Source organism: Anabas testudineus, chromosome 3, assembly GCF_900324465.2.
Source record: "Anabas testudineus chromosome 3, fAnaTes1.2, whole genome shotgun sequence".
In the NCBI taxonomy this organism is placed as follows: domain Eukaryota; kingdom Metazoa; phylum Chordata; class Actinopteri; order Anabantiformes; family Anabantidae; genus Anabas; species Anabas testudineus.
In genome coordinates, this window is record NC_046612.1 from 1,673,102 (window position 1) to 1,690,498 (window position 17,397).

The 17,397-nt window shown below is 41.4% G+C and overlaps 1 protein-coding gene across 3 annotated transcripts in view; it reads left to right on the forward strand.

Moving 5' to 3' along the window:
• si:ch211-220f16.2 (golgin subfamily B member 1) overlaps positions 1-15,218 on the forward strand; it is a 31,998-nt gene extending 16,780 nt beyond the window's left edge. For 2 of the 3 annotated variants that reach the window (XM_033325933.1, XM_026378580.1), the window contains exons 21-29: positions 58-4,524; positions 11,843-11,925; positions 12,028-12,064; positions 12,349-12,495; positions 12,655-12,777; positions 12,918-13,015; positions 13,104-13,196; positions 13,325-13,427; positions 13,513-15,218. In XM_033325933.1, coding sequence (XP_033181824.1) covers positions 58-4,524; positions 11,843-11,925; positions 12,028-12,064; positions 12,349-12,495; positions 12,655-12,777; positions 12,918-13,015; positions 13,104-13,196; positions 13,325-13,427; positions 13,513-13,671 — 5,310 coding nt within the window. In that variant the 3' untranslated portion in view covers positions 13,672-15,218. Of the gene's footprint in view, positions 1-57; positions 11,578-11,842; positions 11,926-12,027; positions 12,065-12,348; positions 12,496-12,654; positions 12,778-12,917; positions 13,016-13,103; positions 13,197-13,324; positions 13,428-13,512 lie in introns of all 3 variants that reach the window. The other variant, XM_026378581.1, reaches the window with a different exon arrangement.
• Positions 15,219-17,397: the final 2,179 nt, after the last annotated feature.

Here is a 17,397-nt window from a genome sequence, read left to right on the forward strand (position 1 = left end):
ACTTTGCATGCTTCACTCAATGCCTCATTGTTGTTTTATATTTCTCAATATTTTCAGACACAAAAGCAGGAAGTCACCATTGAAACACTGCAAACTGAGCTTGATCAGACAAACGAGGAGCTGGACAAACTCAACACCTCCCACTTGGAAGAACGTGCCCAGCTCATTCATGACCTTCAAAGCTGTGAGCGGGAAATTGATAGTCTTAAAGATATCCTGCTGGAAAAGGACAAAGAGATATCCATCCTCTCTGATAACATGGCTGAATATGCAGAACAGGTCACAGTGCTGAAGCAGGAGATCAAATTAAAAGAAGAGAATCTGGTTCATGTAGAAAATGCACTGACTAAGGCAGAGCGGGAGGCCATGATTATCAGAGACTCACAGAATTCAGACCAACAGGTTCTGAATAGCAAGATCACAGAGCTGGTAGAAAAACTCAAGGACACTGAGATTGAGTTAGCCAAAGCCAAAGAGGAAAAAGACTCTAAGGTGAATGAGGTGGAACATCTGATAAAGCAAGCGGAAGAGGATAAGAAAATTATTCAGGATCTTCGAGGGGACGTCCAGAAACAGATTGTGAACCATAGCAATCACCTTTCCGAATGTGAGACACACATCAAATCTCTAAAAGAGCAGCTGACTTTATCCTCACAAAAGCTACAGGAGTCAGAAGGATTCGTTTTGCAGCTTAATGACAAAAATACTAACAATGAGAAATTACAGCAACAGCTTCGTGACAAAGAGCAGACATATGAAAAAGAACTGAAATCCTTTAAGGAAGAACAAAACAGACTTCTGGCACAGGTGGAAAAATACACTAATGAAACTCAGACATTGACCAAACAATTAGAGGAGCAGGTGCAGAGTAAGGATCACATCAAAAAGGAGATTCAAGAGAAGCTGGAAATCATAGCCTCACTGGAAAACCAACTGAAGGCAAATGATCAACAAGCCGAAGACGAGAGGCAGAAATTCAACAGTGAGCTGCAGGTCCGGGATTCAGAAAATCAGAAGTTGAGCAGTGAACTTCAAAGCAAATCAGAAAACATCTCCAAACTTGAGAACGTCTTAAAGAGCCTGAAGACTGAGAAACAACAGCTGCATGAAAACCTTAAAGGGCTGAATGAGGAGCTTGAGCTACAGAAGCAGAATGTAAAAGAGCTTAATGAAAAGGCTTCATCTGCTCTTGAACTTAAAAGTAGTCTGGAGACACAAATTCATTGCCTTACGCAAGAGAAACAGAGACTTGAACTAACAGTAAGCGAAAGTGTAAAAACTATTTCTGAACTTACAGTTGAAAAAGATTCTTTGGTAGAAAAGATATCCTTACTGGAAACACAACATTCACAGAACAACAAAACTATTGAAGGGCTACAAAAAGATAATGAGGAATTGACTGTTCGAAATAATGAGTTAAGTCAAGTTCTTGAACAAAGCACACACTCAAACTCAGAGATCTTACTGGCAAAAACAAATGAATGTATGAACCTCAACCAGTTAGTCAAAGAGAGAGAGGCTCAGGTCACCAAACTACAGGAACAAGTGCAAAGTCTAAATTCTATGGTAGACCAGCTCCAGCGTGACATAGCAGAAAAAGAGCAGAAAGGCACTGATCTTCATGTCCAGTTAGAGGCCCAACAAAATCAGCAAACACAACTTCAGGAAACATTGTCGTTGCTTCAAGAACAGGAATGCAGTCTGAAGTCTGTGATAATAGAGAAAGATGCAATGCTGAAAGAAAAGCAGGAGGAGTTCCACAGTGTGCAGAATGAAATTACAACTCAGAAAAATATTGTATCCAAGCTACAAGCTGAGGCTGCATTACTTTCAGAAGAACATGAACAAAAGCTGAAAAACATGGCACAACTGTGTGAAAAACACAGAAAGGAACTGAATGAGACAAAGAACACTGTCAAGTCTCTGAGCGACCAGATCAGCACCATGGAAGAAAACACCAGAAGGCTCGAGTCTGATGCAGAGCGGAAGCAAACAGAGTTGGTTAGACTCAACAGCCACATCCGCTCAGTAACTGAAGAAAACCACCAACTTCGTAATGCCTGTGAATCCAGAGAAAAGGAGCTTGCTCAGCAAACAGTCATTGTATCAGACCTTAATGGACAGCTTAAAGCAAGTCTGGAACAGAGTTCAAGTCTCAGTGTCCAGTTCAGCAGCCTAACAGAAGAGAATCAAAGACTGCAGGAAGAGTTGGCACAGAAAATCAAATCAGTTTGTGAATTAACCAGTGAGAGGAGTTTGCTCCAAGAAAAACATTCTGCACTTGAAATTCAAATGTCAGACAATCAGAAAATAATTGAAGGTCTTGTGAAGAAAAAGGAGGAACTAACATTATCAGCAAATGAGTTGAAAAAAATCCTCAAGGAAAGTGAACTGTCAAATTCTGCTGGTTTACTTGAGAAAACAAATGAATGTGCTAATCTGTCAAAAATGCTAAAGGAGAGAGCAGAACATCTTCAAAGTTTACAAGAGCATGTTAAAGGTTTAGAAATGAAAGTCAGTCAACTCACTGTGTCATTAAATGAGAAGGAAAAGACTGTGTCAGAGCAGAGTTCACAGCTGGAGGCTCAGCAGAATCAAATGCTGCAGCTTCAGGACACAATATCAATGCTTCAGGAGCAGGGATCTGTTCTCAAGTCAGGGCTAATGGAGAAAGACACGATGTTTCAGCAGAAAGCTGAGGAGTGCAGTGTTTACCAGAACGAACTCAAGCTACAGAGAGATCTCATATCACAGATGCAGACTGAGCAGGAGACACTCAGGCATGAGATAAAGCAAAAAGAACAGACATTAAAAGAAGTAACAAATGAACTTCAGAATCATAAAGATGAGCTGAATAAACGAAATGAATCAGTGATTTCGCTTAGCAGTCAGCTTGGTGCCATGAATGAGAGTGCTGCAGCGATGGAAAATGAAATTTCCAACCAAAAGGCTGCTGTGGAGAAACTCACTGCAGATAATGTTCAGCTGACACAGGAAACGGACCAGAAGAAAGCAGAGATAGTTGATTGTAAAGACTGCATCCAAGCAATGAATGAGCAGAATGCTAAACTCAAGTCAGAACTTCAGAAAACAGTGACGGATCTGTCCAGAGCACAAGACGAGGCTTCAAATCTCAAAACAGCAGTGTGTGATCGGGACAACGAACTGAAAACTGCCTGCTCAGAGAAGGAAATGCTTAATATGACCATGCAGGCAAAAGATGAGTCCCAGAACCAGCAGAAGCATTTGATAGAGCAACTCAGCAGTACTGTGGCTGAGCAGGAGCAGCAGCTGAAACAGAAAGCAGATGACAATGTCAGTTTAAGTGCAAAAGTGTCAGAGCTTGAAGATTGTGTCTTTAAACTGAGAAGCCAAGTTGACAGTCTGACTTCAGAGTCATCCATACTGAAAAATACATTGGAGAAAAAGGAACAGTCAAGTCTTGAATACCAGAGTCATTCTTCAGCAACCGTTGAACATCTTACTTCAGATCTCCACACCAAAGAAGCAGAGTGTGAGAACTTGAAAGAACAGATTTCACACCTTGAGGAATCTGTCACAAAGCTCAACAGTACCTTGCAAGTGCAGGTAGCAGAAGTGGAAAGTCTGAAAAAGGCGTTGGAAGAGAAAGAAACTGCTTTTTTGGAGAAATCAAAGTCACTTCAGGATATTCAAAGAAGAGCAGATGAGGCTTTGCTCTTTAAATCTCAGTTCATGGAAAGTACAGAGTTGGTGTCAGAGCTGCAGAGTCGAATTCAGTTTTTGTCCACTGAGTCGGACAACTGCAGAAAGTCAAGAGAAGAAACACAAAGTGCCTTCAACAATCTGCAAGAGAAATATGCAGCCAACTTAGAAGAGTTACAAGATGTAAAGAAGCAACTGGTCCAAAGCAGCGATGAGGTGTCTAAACTTCGAAAGGTATTGGCTGATTCCAATAATGAACACCAGACAGCAAAGACTACCGTAGAAACTCTGAGAAACGAGTTAATCGTGATCAATCAGAAACTCAGAAAAGCAGAAGATCTGAACTCTAGTGTTTTAAAGGAAAAGGATGAAGCCTTTGCTTCTCATCAGACTAGCGTATCATTGCTGACTGTTGAAATAGAGAGACTTAAATCACAACATCTTCAAGTTGTATCACAAATGAATGCATTGACAGAAAACCTTGAGCAGAGAGAAATGGCTCTCCATGCAATTAACAGCCAGTACACAGCTCAGGCCAAAAATGCATCCCAGTTAGTTTTAGAAATTCAGAAACTAGAAGAGCAAAATAAGAGATTAAATGATCAGATTAGTTTATCAAAGGAAGAGCATCAGAAGCATCTTGATACTATTATAAACGAGAACACACGTTTGCGGCAGGAAGTTGAGAAACTCCTTGCAGACAAGGAAGAGCTGGAACAGAGACATCATCAGATTTGGACATCGCAGGGGGAGCTGCAGGTTCAAATGGAGCAGCAGTCCAGCAGCATGAACGAAATCATGGAGAAAATGGTGTCCGAAAAGGAGAGCCTTCAAGCAAAGGTTAGTGCCAAAGATGAAGAACTTTCTCAGTTAAAAGAAAACATTCAAAAGATAGAACAAATACTGCAGGATTCTGAGAAGGAGTGGCTTTTAGTTCTGGATAGAGAAAAACAGGATAAGGAGCTACTTGCAGAACAATTGAGAAGTGTTGAAACTGAAATGAAATCTAAAGATCTTAGAGTTAATGCTTTGAAACAGGACTTGGACAGTTTGCATGAGAAACTAGCAGAGGCTTCCTCTGCAATTAGGCATGGTTCTGATCAGCTGAGCGCCAAAGAGTCTGAGGCATCAGCATCCAGGATTCAACTTGAGAAGGTATTGGCATCTGTTCAAGAAAAGGATTACGAGAACAACAAGTTGCAACAGACTTTAAAAACCATGGAAAATGAGTTACAAAAACTTGTAGCAATAAAAAATGGTTCTGACAAAGATCCATCTGTTTTGCCACCAACCTCATCTGGGAGATCATCTTCCTCTTTACAGGATATGATAAAGCAGTTACAAGAAACTCATCAGTCTGAGGTTGATGCATTGAAAAATGAATTAGATAAAACTGTTGCACAATTACAGAACGTACAGGATATGCTTAATAGAGGAGAGAGGAGTAATGGTGAGAATTATCAACAAATTGCGCTTCTACAAGAGACTGTTGAACATTTACAGACTCAGCTAAAAGATGAAACAGAAAAAGTGAAAGAATCTGCTGTCAAACACTCTTCTTTACACAGTGACTTGCAAACAAGAGATGAGCAAATCAGCTATATGAACATTCAGATTAGTCAGCAGAAGGAATTACTTGCTGGACTTAGTCAGCAGTTAAGGGATAAAGACGCATCCATTGCCCAAGTCATGGAAGCTGTCTCAAATGAAAGAATGAAACTAAGTGAAGAAAAGACATCTCTAAAAGCACAATTAGAAAGCACAGAGCAAGCACATAAAACCTCATTGGAAGGCCTTGAAAATATTTCTCAGCAGTTAGAAGATCGGCTTTCACTCTGTCAAAGTGAAATTGAGAATAAGAATTCAGAGACACTTGAGCTGAGTAAGAAAAATGATGATCTTAAGAGTGAACTAGCAAAGGTGTCTAAAGAAAAAGATGCAATGAAGAAGAAGCTTCAGGCTGCTCTAGTGGTAAGAAAGGATCTGTTGAAAAAACTTGAGGATTATGAAAGCCAAAAAGAAGAGAGTGTAAACTATCAAACTCAAGTTTCACTTTTACAGGATAAGTTAGCGGCTGTAACAAATCAAGCTCAAGCTGCAGAAAATATGTATCAAGAAAAGGTTTCTCTTCTTGAAAAGAACATTTTTGAGAAAGAAGGGGAGGTTCTTGAACACAAAACGCAAAGTGAAAGATTTGTCAAACAATTGCAATCAGAGAAAGAATTTTTGCAAACCACACTGAGTGAAAAAGAAGTGTATTTGTCAGAAATACAGCAAACACTCAATGACAAAAACACCCTCATTGAGCAGCTACAGTCAAGTTCTGCCGAGAAAGATGAAGAATTTGAGCAAGAACGAAACCACTTTATAAAGAAATTAGAAGAGCTTGAAAATGAAATCAAGACTTGTAAAGAAGAGTTGAAGGACAAATCTTCCTCTGCTGCTTCGACTGTTGATTTAGAAAATGAGCTTGCACAGATGAAATTAGAAAAAGCAATGCTACAGAAGAAGGCTCAGGCTGCCTTGCTGGCACGCAAAGAGACAATGAAGAAAGCTCAAGAAAATGAAAAGAAATTAACTCAAGAACTAGCAGAATTGAAAGACGACTATAAGGCTCTCTTGGAACAACACTGTCAGCAAACAAATGAACTAAATGCTGTCCAATTAAGCTTTGATCAGAATGTCAAGGACCTGGAGGACCGCACTAAAACCTGCTTGTTATACAGGGATGAACTGGACACTTTAAGACAGCTAGTGGAGGAGAGGGATAAAACTCTACAAGATTTGAAGATGTCTCTGGCTGAGAAAGAAAGCCAGTGCCATTCTCTGTCGCACTTACAAACAGAGATGGAAAATGTTAAATCCAAAATTGAGAGCATGTCTCTTGAGTTGACAAGTAGAGATGAGGCTCTCGAAGTCGCAGAGCGAAGAGCAGAGAGTTTGAAATCAAAATTACACATGGTGGAGAATGAGTTGGAAAAAGCTCATGCAGAAGCAAGAGAGAAAACAGAAGAAATGGAGAGATACAAGGAAGCAATCAATGTTGCTGCACTAAGGGCTGAACAGGAGAAACAAGATTTATTTAATGAGAACATAGTTTTAAAGACCCAGCTAAACATCTCTGAGACGCAAGAGAAACCCAATTCTACAAATGAAGAAAAGTATCAAATTTTAAAGGAACAGGAGAAAACTGTTCTGGAGCAAAGTAACTGGATGAAATCAGAACTTGAAGCAGCAGTTGCATTAGTTTCTCAGAAATCATTGGAAGTTTTATCTATCCAAAAAACATTAGCAGAGACAGAGCAGAGACTCTGTGAGGACAAAGAGATTTTGACTGGGGAGCTTAAAAAAACAAAGCTGCATTGTACTGACATGGAAAAGAGTTTGAATTTGTTAAGGCAAGAAAAAGAAAATCTCATAGATGAGGTAACCACACTGAACATGCAGCTGAAGGAGTCAGAGCAGTTAAACAGACAGCTTCAGCAAAAGATGCCTGAAACGAGCAACACGCAGGAGGACGCCTTCAAGGAAGCGGTTTGTTCTTACAGCTGTCCTGAAAGCTTTGAGATGAAACTAAAGGAGAAAGATGATGCTTTAATACTTTCACAGGTGCAAATTTCAGAAAAGGAAGAACTTATTTCTGCACTCGAACGGCAGCTGCAGCAGCACATTGAAATGCATGAAATGACCATTCAGAAAATGAGAGCAGAGACAGATGAGCTCCAGAAATCTCAAGAAGTTAGCACTAAAATGACCAATCAGGACAACCACAACAAAGTTGCACTCCTAACCAGGAAACTTCAAGCAGCCTTAGTTTCAAGAAAAGAACTCAAGGAAGAATTAGAAAAGCTGTCAGCCAAACAAAAAGCTAAAGAAGCTGAGTGTTCTGCTTTGGAGTCATCCGTGTTAAAGTTGACACAACAAAATGTAAACCTGGAAAACTCTCTGTCATCTCTGAACAACGAGAAAGACCAGCTGAGCACCGAAGTCAATCGCATCCTGAATGATAATCGTAGCTTATCGGCAGCCTGTAACAGCTTAAAACTAACCATAGAAAACATCACCCAGCAGAAGCAAGCGTTCTCATGCCAGCTTGAATCTCTTAAGGACTCTCAAACAGAGGAATTGTCCAAGTGGAAGTCGAAGCATGCTGAGCTTAAACAAGAATATGAGTCTCTTTTACAAGCCTATGAAAATGTTAGCAGTGAAATGGATAAGATGAGACAGCTTTTGGAGGGGGCCAAACGTGATCGGCAGGAAGCCCTTAGAAAAATACATAAACATGAGACAGAAATGAAGATTCTGGAGACGCAAGCCAGAGAGATGGAGGAGGAAAATGACCGGATGAAAGAGAGGATGCGCCAATTTTCCAAAGGGAAACAGCAGACGATTGAGGAGCTGGAGCAGGAAAATCAGAAAATCAAAAAAGAGTTGACTGAGATTGATGGAAGTCATAAAAGGGCAATGTCCAGGCTCACTGATCAAAATCAACAATTGGAGACTGAGATTTGCCAAGTTAAAGCATCGACAGAAGATCTCAGAGTGAAACTTACTGAGCTGCAGGTTGAAAATAGCCAGTTGGCAGAAAATCTTGCAGAGGCTAACAGCTCACTGGAAAAGAAGCACTTGGAGTTAAGTACATACACAAACAGCATGCAGCTGAAACTCGATGAAGCACTCAGTTTGAATAATTCACTGACTGCTCAGATTGAGGCCCAGAAAACAGAACTTGGTGCTCAGTTGGAAATCCACAAATTCTTACAAATGGAGAAGCAGAATCTTTCTGAAAGAACTGAGCAGACTCAGAATGATTATGAATTGCAGTTGTCAAAGAAAGATGATGTAATTAAAGAGCTTGAAAGCATTATTAACAAGCACAGCCAAGAGACTATTAGTCTGAATGAGAAGGTAAGAATCTTGGAGGATGACAAATCACTTCTGCAAGAGGAGCTTGAAAATTTTCAAGAGAGTTCGGACAAGGTGAAAAATGAAAATGAATATTTGGAAACTGTGATCCTTAAGAATGCTGAAAGAATTGATGAACTCACTGAGTCTGTCAATGTTCTACAGTCCCAAAACACTCAGCTATCGTCTCAGCTTGCTACCAGTAAGGAGATGAGTAATCAAGTTCGTCAAGAAAAAGAAGAGGAGCAGCTCAAACTAGTCAGAGAGTTTGAGGAGAAACTCAAGACTGTTCAGAGAGGCAACGAAGGGTCCAAGAATGTAAAGAAAGAGCTGCAAGAGTTACTCAAGGAAAAGCATCAGGAGATAAATCATCTGCAGCAAAACTGTATCAAATATCAAGAACTGATTTTAGATCTAGAGAGCTCTTTGAAGAGCTCACAGTCTGCCTGTGAACACTTGGAGAAGGAACTGAAGAAAGGCTCAGAGAAGACTTCTGCTTTAGAAGTGAGAAGTAAGGAAGTTGAAGCTGAACTGATAAAACACAAGAATCTCCTCCAGGAGGCCACAGAAAAGATGGTGAGTGTTCAGTCGGAAAGAGACCAACTGGCTGTGGAAGTATCACAGCAAAGTAAGTCTGAGGTTCAGAATCAGGCTGTGGACAAAACTAAGCTGCCAGAAAATCTAGATGAGAAACAAATACATTTGTATAAGGAGAATCAGTTTGTGTTACAGCAACAGATAGATGAGCTCAACTATTTAAAAGATTCAGAGAGTCAAAAAGTGAATGAACTGATGCAGCAACTAGACTCACGAGATCTACAGATCAATACTCTGAAGAGGGCGGCTGAGACTAGTGAAGCCAAGCTGTCTGCTTTGTTGTCCACTCCTCAAGGCACAGATGCTACGAAACTTTGGAATGATTTGTACCAAAAGACCTTACACGAGAAAGATAACCAACTCCTCGAACAGGGTTTTGTGATCAAAAGATTCCTCGAAGACATGAGAGTAAAAGATAAAGAGGTGAATGAACTACGAGTGACTAAGTCAAGACTGGAAAGGACCCTCAACGAATACTCTGTTGCTGCTGCAGCACAGCAGAGACAGCTGTTTGTCATGAGTGCAAGCAATGCTGAACTTTCTGAATCTGTGGAGCTTATGACTGTGCAGGTGAAGGAACTGAGTGGTCAAGTGGAAAGAATGGAACACGATAAAAATGTACTGAACCGACAGCTGGTGGACAAAGAGGATATGATTTCCCAAATGCAGCTAAATCTCCAGCAAACGGAGACGATAAATGCAGACACAGATGCTCAGATGCTACTTTTAAAGTCTCAAAACGACAAACTTCAGGCCGACTTTGAGAAGCAAGAGGGAATTTCTCTTCAACTAAAAACACTTCTACAGAGCAAAGATGCTGAGATCTCCTCTTTGCTGTCCTGTAAAGATGGACAGATGTCAGGATATCTTGAACAACTTCAGGCTAATTATCGCTCCCAGGTAGCAGTTTATGAGGACAGGTTAGCATCTGTACGCTATCAAAGGGAAAAGGCTGACAAAGAGATGAGAGCGCTTGAAGCCAAGGTTAAAAATCTGCAAATCAAAGTTAATAAATCAGTCCAGGAAAAGGAGCAGATGGCAGCTAAGATGGACTCGTTCAAAAACTCGCTTGTGTCTTTACAGAATGAACGGGAGCGTTTGATGTCAGAATACAGAATACTTGAAGCAAAGAGGGAGTTGGGCTTAAAGGGTAAAGAGGGGTCTGCTGATGGAGAAGGTGGTGCAACCAAAGGCCTTAAACATGAAATTAGAAAGTTGTTACATCAGATGGATGATCTCAATTCAGAGAACGCAATGCTCAGGGCTCAACTGGTTCGGTACAGAGAGGATTTGAATCAAGTGTTATCATTGAAGGACAACCAGTTGAAGGTTCTGCTGAAGAAGCAGCAGGATGTGATCAAAACTCTTGAAAACCAAAAAGCTGCTGCTGAAAAGCAACATAGAGAGTCTCGCTTGGAACTGCAAAAAGAAGAAGAGGCGAACTCTATGGTAAAAGCTGAAGTTTCGAAGCTTCAGTCTCAGGTTTCAATCCTGGAAGCTGAAATATTGAGCCAGAAAAAAGAAAGAGCCACAACAAATGAGGGCAAAGTGATTGCTGACCTACAGGAAGTTGTGGCGGCCAAAGCCGCTGAATGTAACGACCTCCAGCAAAAACGTCTTTCTCAGAAGATCGTAATCGATGAACTAAAGGAAAAAATTCAGTTGGTTGAAAATGAGACAAACAAAAAATTGTCTGAAGCTGAGGATAAGTACAACAGTGAGCTGGACACATTTGAGCGTGAGGTAGAGCTGATGAGAAGCGAACGTGAGACGGCTGATCAAAGGGTGGCAGAGCTGGCTAAAGACCTTCTTGAAATGGAGCAACAGTTATCCGAGGCCAAAATGCAAAGCAAAGGCACAAAGGCTCAAAATGAGTCCCTGTGTAAAGCCATGGCTGCTTTGCAGAATGACCGTGATCAGCTTATTGAAGACTTCAAGACCCTGAGAAACCGATATGATGAAGAACTTCGAGAGACTCAGGCAGCCTTCAACAAAGTAGAGCACAGTCTGCAGGATGCCTCTTCAGATTTGGCAGCATTTTCCAAAGAGAGGGACCTTCTTGTTCATAAATTAAAGGCTGTAGAGAGTAAGGATGCTCACACAGAGTTAAACAAGCTGGTGGATGAGCTGTCGAAGGCCTTGTCAGGGAAAGAAAAGGAACTGAAGCAAGTTGTCCTGGAAAATAACGCGTACAGCAGGCAGCTGTCAGCCTTCTCCAGATCCATGGCCAGCCTGCAGAACGACCGGGACAGGCTGATGGATGAGTTGGTCGAGGTCAAACGTGTGGTTGAGTCCAGGCAAGGATCAAGTCCACAGACTGTCACCTCCACGAGTGGGGAAAAGTCTGAAGGACGAGCAGACAGTGCTGTCCAGAATGAGAGGGATGGGCTGGTAAGTCAAGTCATCAGCTGTGATTTGAGTTTGGCTGTTGCTTGCACTTTCCTCTCACTGCTGTGTTTTCATTTTGTGGACAGCATGAAGGGTCAAGTTAGATTTATTTTGTTCCATAGCTCATTGCTTTGACTTGACTTGCATGGTATTTTTCTATTTGGGTTCATGATCTGGTGTCAGTGATATCGTAATAATAGTTTTTATTTTGTTTTAATGTATTTATTGTTGGTTCGTATGACTTTTTTCTTTATTTTATGTTTTACAGAAGATGGAGGAGCTAAAGCAAAAGGTCCAGAATATACCTCCTGCAAAAGACACCAACCGATCCCAAGATGCAGCGAATATCAGGTAAAAGAAAACTGAAGAGAAGTAAAATTAAATCAGACTTGAATTACTATTTAATTAGAAATGTTACGATTAGGAGACTAAAGTTTGTTTTTTGTTGTGTAGGTCAGACACAGAGAGGAAAGACACACCACCAGTCAAGGTGAGTTACACATGAATATATTCAGAAATGACAAAAGTTAAACTTCTTTAGATTGTATTTTGTAATATTGTGTTTGTGCACGTTTTAAATTTTATTGTATACTGAACTGCTCAAGATGTACAGTAGTTGATGTTGTTGCTGGTACTATAGAAACAAAAATACTGTAAATGTGCATCTAAAACAACTGTCAGCAACTTTTCAAAATATAAAGGGAAACAAACAGCTGCCAGTTCGATAACCAGAATACTTCTGTTCATTCTATTATTTTTCCCTCCATACAACAGGAAACAGTTGCTTTAGTTGGTCAGAGTGGAACAGAGGACGTGGTGAGTCGGCTGGAAGCAGAGAGGGTCCATCTTTACACAAACCTGCAGCGCTGCATGTATGAGATTCAGCAGCGAGACCAGTACTTCCAGCAACTCAACAGCAAGGTATCAAACTGGTTCTATTAAAGTCTTCTGCAAGTTTTATGCAGAGAACAGAATTATTTTTCAGTGGTAGAAAAACCTTCTAAATCAAAACCATTTATGCTAAAATTTGCTGAATCATCTGTCTAAACCTTCCTGTCCCCATCCTCTCTCTTCCTACAGCTACAGCAGGCAGTGGAAGAGAAAGGTGCTGTTGCAGCTCAGCTGAGGGCTGTTTCCCAAACCCTGAGGGACACCCAGAATCACTGTCACTGGCTGGAAAGCCAGGTCCAAGGCCAGGCTCAGGTAAACATTCTTATGTTTACGCACATCTGCTGCTTGTGTGGACAGTGTGTATTCAGTTCTCTACAGTTAAAACTCACACTGTCAAATCAAGAAAAACAAATCAGTCACTCGACTACTTGTAATCTTGTCCGCGGCACCAGGGGTCAGTGTATGCTGAGGTTGCACCAGGAGCCCCCCAGGAGAGAAGCAAGGACTCAGTTGTTGCTGAAACTGCTGAAGCCAGTCAGCTGCGAGAAAGGTGAGGAGCAATGTGTTGTACATCCTGACAGATGTTTGTCTAGAATCAGCTGTTCTCACATACTGTGTGTGCACGTGTGTGTTTTCAGGCTGCTCGAGCTGGAGCTGAGTCTGGCAGATGAGAGAACCAGGAGGGAGTCGGCTGAGGAGGCTCTTCGTGTTTCTGAGGACAGAGCAAAGAGGTGGTTCCCAAATTCACTGACTTAGGCGTGAACCATTAATTCTCACACACACACACACACACACACACACACACATTAGAATCAACACTTCAGAACCTTTTACAGTGTTTGTGTTGTGTTGGTTGCAGCCTGTCCAGAGACGGTCAGAGGGACTTCAGTATCGAGATGGAAACAGAAGAGGAGTGGGAAGCTCTCAGTCTCAACCCAAACCAGCCTTTAATCACTCGCAAGGTACTCGGCAGACTTTCATTTGTGACACTTCCTGTTGAGTAAACCAACGTCATGGCTTCTGACTGTTTCCTGTCTGTTCCTCCAGGTGAAAGGCGGCATGGTGGCGTGCCGACGCTGGCTCAGAGGCAGAAGCCTCTACTTTTCCAGGCTGCTGACGAGCCGCGCCCGCTCTCGATATTTCTTTCTGGCCTACTTGCTCACAATACACGTGCTTGTCCTCATGTGCCTCACTGGTGCCCTGTAGCAAGGTCACACTGGGAAATAACACAAACTGACTGAAGGTTCAATCTCAAAGCAGAAGTCTGTATGTTTATTTTTTATCCAGTTTGTATTGTAAAGCTTGGTGAAACACTAAAACTGGTACATTCATTCTCCTCATGCTCTGGTTGAATCACACCTGTCCTGGTTAATGTTGTCAGGACAGTAAATAACATTTAACATTAAGACACCTGCTCCATTAATGACAGTGTTTATGCTAAACAGCTGGTACCAGCACCAGAAGTGAGACTGTGATATACTGTTGCATAGTGATCGAAGCCTTAAAGCCTGATCCCCTTTTCTGTCCTCTTTGTTCTTTCTGTGAAGAAGCTAATGGGATCTCCTGTTGACTTAGACGTGCTGCGTGTAGTATGTTTTCATCAGATCCACATTAGAAAGGAGATGAAGCTTCGGTGTAAACCTGACATCAAAGCCTGAGAAGGTGCAGAAAGCCATATCCTTTCTTGGTTAACACTACTGGATCAGTCTTGTTTCAAATCTCGTGCAAACATCCCGTCTGTCAGTAACCATTTGTTTTACCTCCAAACCCCAAATGTCGGCACCAGCTGCTTCTTCTGCCTGCCTGGTTTGATACCTTGCACATAATCGTGATGCTGAGTTAAAACTATGCACTGATCATCCAAATGTGTATATAATCATCTCCTGTAAGCTCAGAAGCACTACACCTCTCCCACCTTGCTCCCTTTAAAGTGTAAAGCCAAAGGTGTGTATCGTCACCGTGGCAGTTTAATAGGTGCTCTCCTGTCAAAGTCAGTGGGAGACAGAATATGTAGAATTGACTCCAGTATCATGGTGTGCCATTTAAAATGTGCTGCAGAGGACATGAAAGTAACATACTGTGTGTATTTAAGGTTTTTCTGTATTTAAATGTGCATCAGTATCTGTTTGGGAGTGTATTTATGTATATTTGCTTTTGGATTCCCTGCCTGAGGTTTGATGACTGTACATTTCTTCTTGTTTAGTAACAGACTAACAAGGCACAAAGAAAATGATGAACTGTTAAAGGCCAGACTAACAGAATGAGGACGTTTTCAGTCTTGAGAACTGATCCGGTTACAGACCTGCTCGCAGTTGTAATGATCTGTACATAAGAAGCGATTGATGGACGAAACGATGAACGGAATCTATTTATGGAAAATGTTTAACTACTGAAAAATGTTCCGATTATTTTCTCTACTCTCTATTTTTAAGAGCTGGTGATGCTTCACTTAGTGCAATACTGTCAGAGGTGAACTTTGTAGTTCACACTTGAGCATCTCGAAAGAAAAGATGAATAAAGCTTATTGAACTTTTCTCCACGTTTCCAATATGATGTGTATTTTACGGACAGTCTGTGGCACCAGCTCAAAGCACCTTGATAGGTGAGCAAAAACTGGAAGAACGATGAGCAGAGATGTCTCTCAGGGCTGTTTGTGGATTATAGATGGCACCATGCATTGGCATCACAAAGAATTTCACCTTTTGTTTTTGCACATTTAATTATTTGTCATTAAAGATCTCGGTTAAAATGGATTAGCTTCATTTTTTGGAAAATAATTCTACGTAAATCCTTTTATGGAAGATTGAAAATGTCTAAATTAAAGCAATAAATGAAATAATTACATGTTGTTTGCCTTTGCTTCTATGTACAGTATAGATTTATTGTATCATCATAGTTTTTCAAAAGTATTTTTTACATTCAGCACACACACGAAACACAGTTAAGTTATATTCAAGTCCTGTCCAGCAGAGAGCAGCATGAACCTTATTACATGTAGAATAAATTACCAGAAGATAAAGTTTCTTAAAAGTTTTGTTTGGAAAGTTTAAAGATTTTTATTTTTCCAATATTAAACCTTTTAAATTCTCCTTTTGTTTCTACTCCTCACAGTCAAAGATAAATTGGTTCTTCTTAGACCCAAGTTCCCAGAGACTGAAACCTTAGAACCGAACAGACCAGACAGGATTGGTAATGTCCACAAGGAGCCACTAGATGGCAACGTCTGTCCATTTAACACCAGAACCACAACCCAGAACCACTCAGACCTGCGCCTGTTTGTGCTGCACCGTGGTTTTTCAGTATGTTCTGATATAATCATGAATGGGAGCAAAGAGGTGGCTTGTTATACAGAGGTCCACGGCTTTGCCCCATTTCCCTCCTTCATGTGGAGCTGCAGCTGATTTCCTGCGTCTCAGACCAGTTGTTCAGCTTTATAAATATTAATGAAGAAATTCCCTTTGCTTCTGTTTTTAGACAAGATGTCATCTCACATGATAAAATGTCCCCTTTAAGAGAGAGGAACAGATACTGACCTTACTCTTTTCTCTGTGTGTCTTTCACAATAAAAGCCCCCTGGCAGCTGATCACAGGAGAATCTCCAGAGGTCCTTTCCCCCCTTGTAGTAAAAGTCACTTTTGTCTCTATAAATTTGTCAGTTTAGTTTCTGGAGGACTTGGTTCTAATAAAAGAAGCAGTTTTGTTGAAACCTGCATCTCCTGTATCCTTCAGCTCCCTCTCTCCACATCTCGCTCTCTCTCTCTCCATCAGAGTGAAACAGTCCTCCAGTTGCTGGTGACCCACTTGCCTCCAGCACCAGAGGAAGAGATCCGGAGGAGTAGGAGAAACAGGGCGGGGAGGAGGTAGAGGTGAAAACATGTGGGAGTCTGCTATGATTAATGTGCTTTCAGAGATGGAGTGAGTGAGAGAGACAGAGAGAGCGAGCAGTGAACAAGGGCACCTGAGATGTGTGGTGGTGGAGAGAGTGTGAGCAGGCTTTGGTAAAGGTGCGCTCAACAAACTAATGACCCCAACTTCATCTTAATGCATCAGCGTGAAACACTGCAGCATGTCAGAAGAATTACTGCAATTAAATGGTAGAGTTACTGTATCAGAGGGAAGTGAGTTTAGTTCAGTAACGATGATTAAACAACAAGCTGGGAGAGTAGGCAGAGGTCTAAACCCGGGAGGAAAAATCCCTCCAGAAACTCGCTGACACTGCTGCTAGAGGCAGTGATTGTATCTCCCCAGGGAAGCAGGCAGGACGCCATTATCAGTCGTCCTACTTATCCTCCTGATAGCAGAGGATCGATGGATGGTAGCGAGTGGACTGTTCGATCCTGACCCTCCTGAAACCTCTGCTGTATCACATATCATGAGGAAACCTGGAAACACTAAAGCTCAGGATGACTTTAAATCTGTGGAGGGAGTATTTTGTTATTGCAGCTCCTCTGAGATTGGATGTGTCTCTGTATCGTGCTCCCTAACATCTCTTTCCAGACTTTTCTTTAAACGTCTTTCCAGAGGGATGATTTCAGTCTCGCCTGCTTGTTTGTAATAAAGACGATGATTCATTTGATTATGTGGAAATAACTTCGATCCTAATGAATTGTCTTGTTGCTTGGAGGCAGCTGAACAGGCCGAAAACAATATAAAGACATATTCTCATTTATCAGCAGTCTGATGGTTCAGTGCACGTCCAGCAGCACAGGTCTGTTATGGATTTACAGTACAGTACATCACAGTACAGTACAGTACATCACAGTACAGTACATCACAGTACAGTACAGTACAGTACAGTACATCACAGTACATCACAGTACATCACAGTACAGTACAGTACAGTACAGTACAGTACAGTACAGTACATCACAGTACAGTACAGTACAGTACAGTACATCACAGTACATCACAGTACAGTACATCACAGTACAG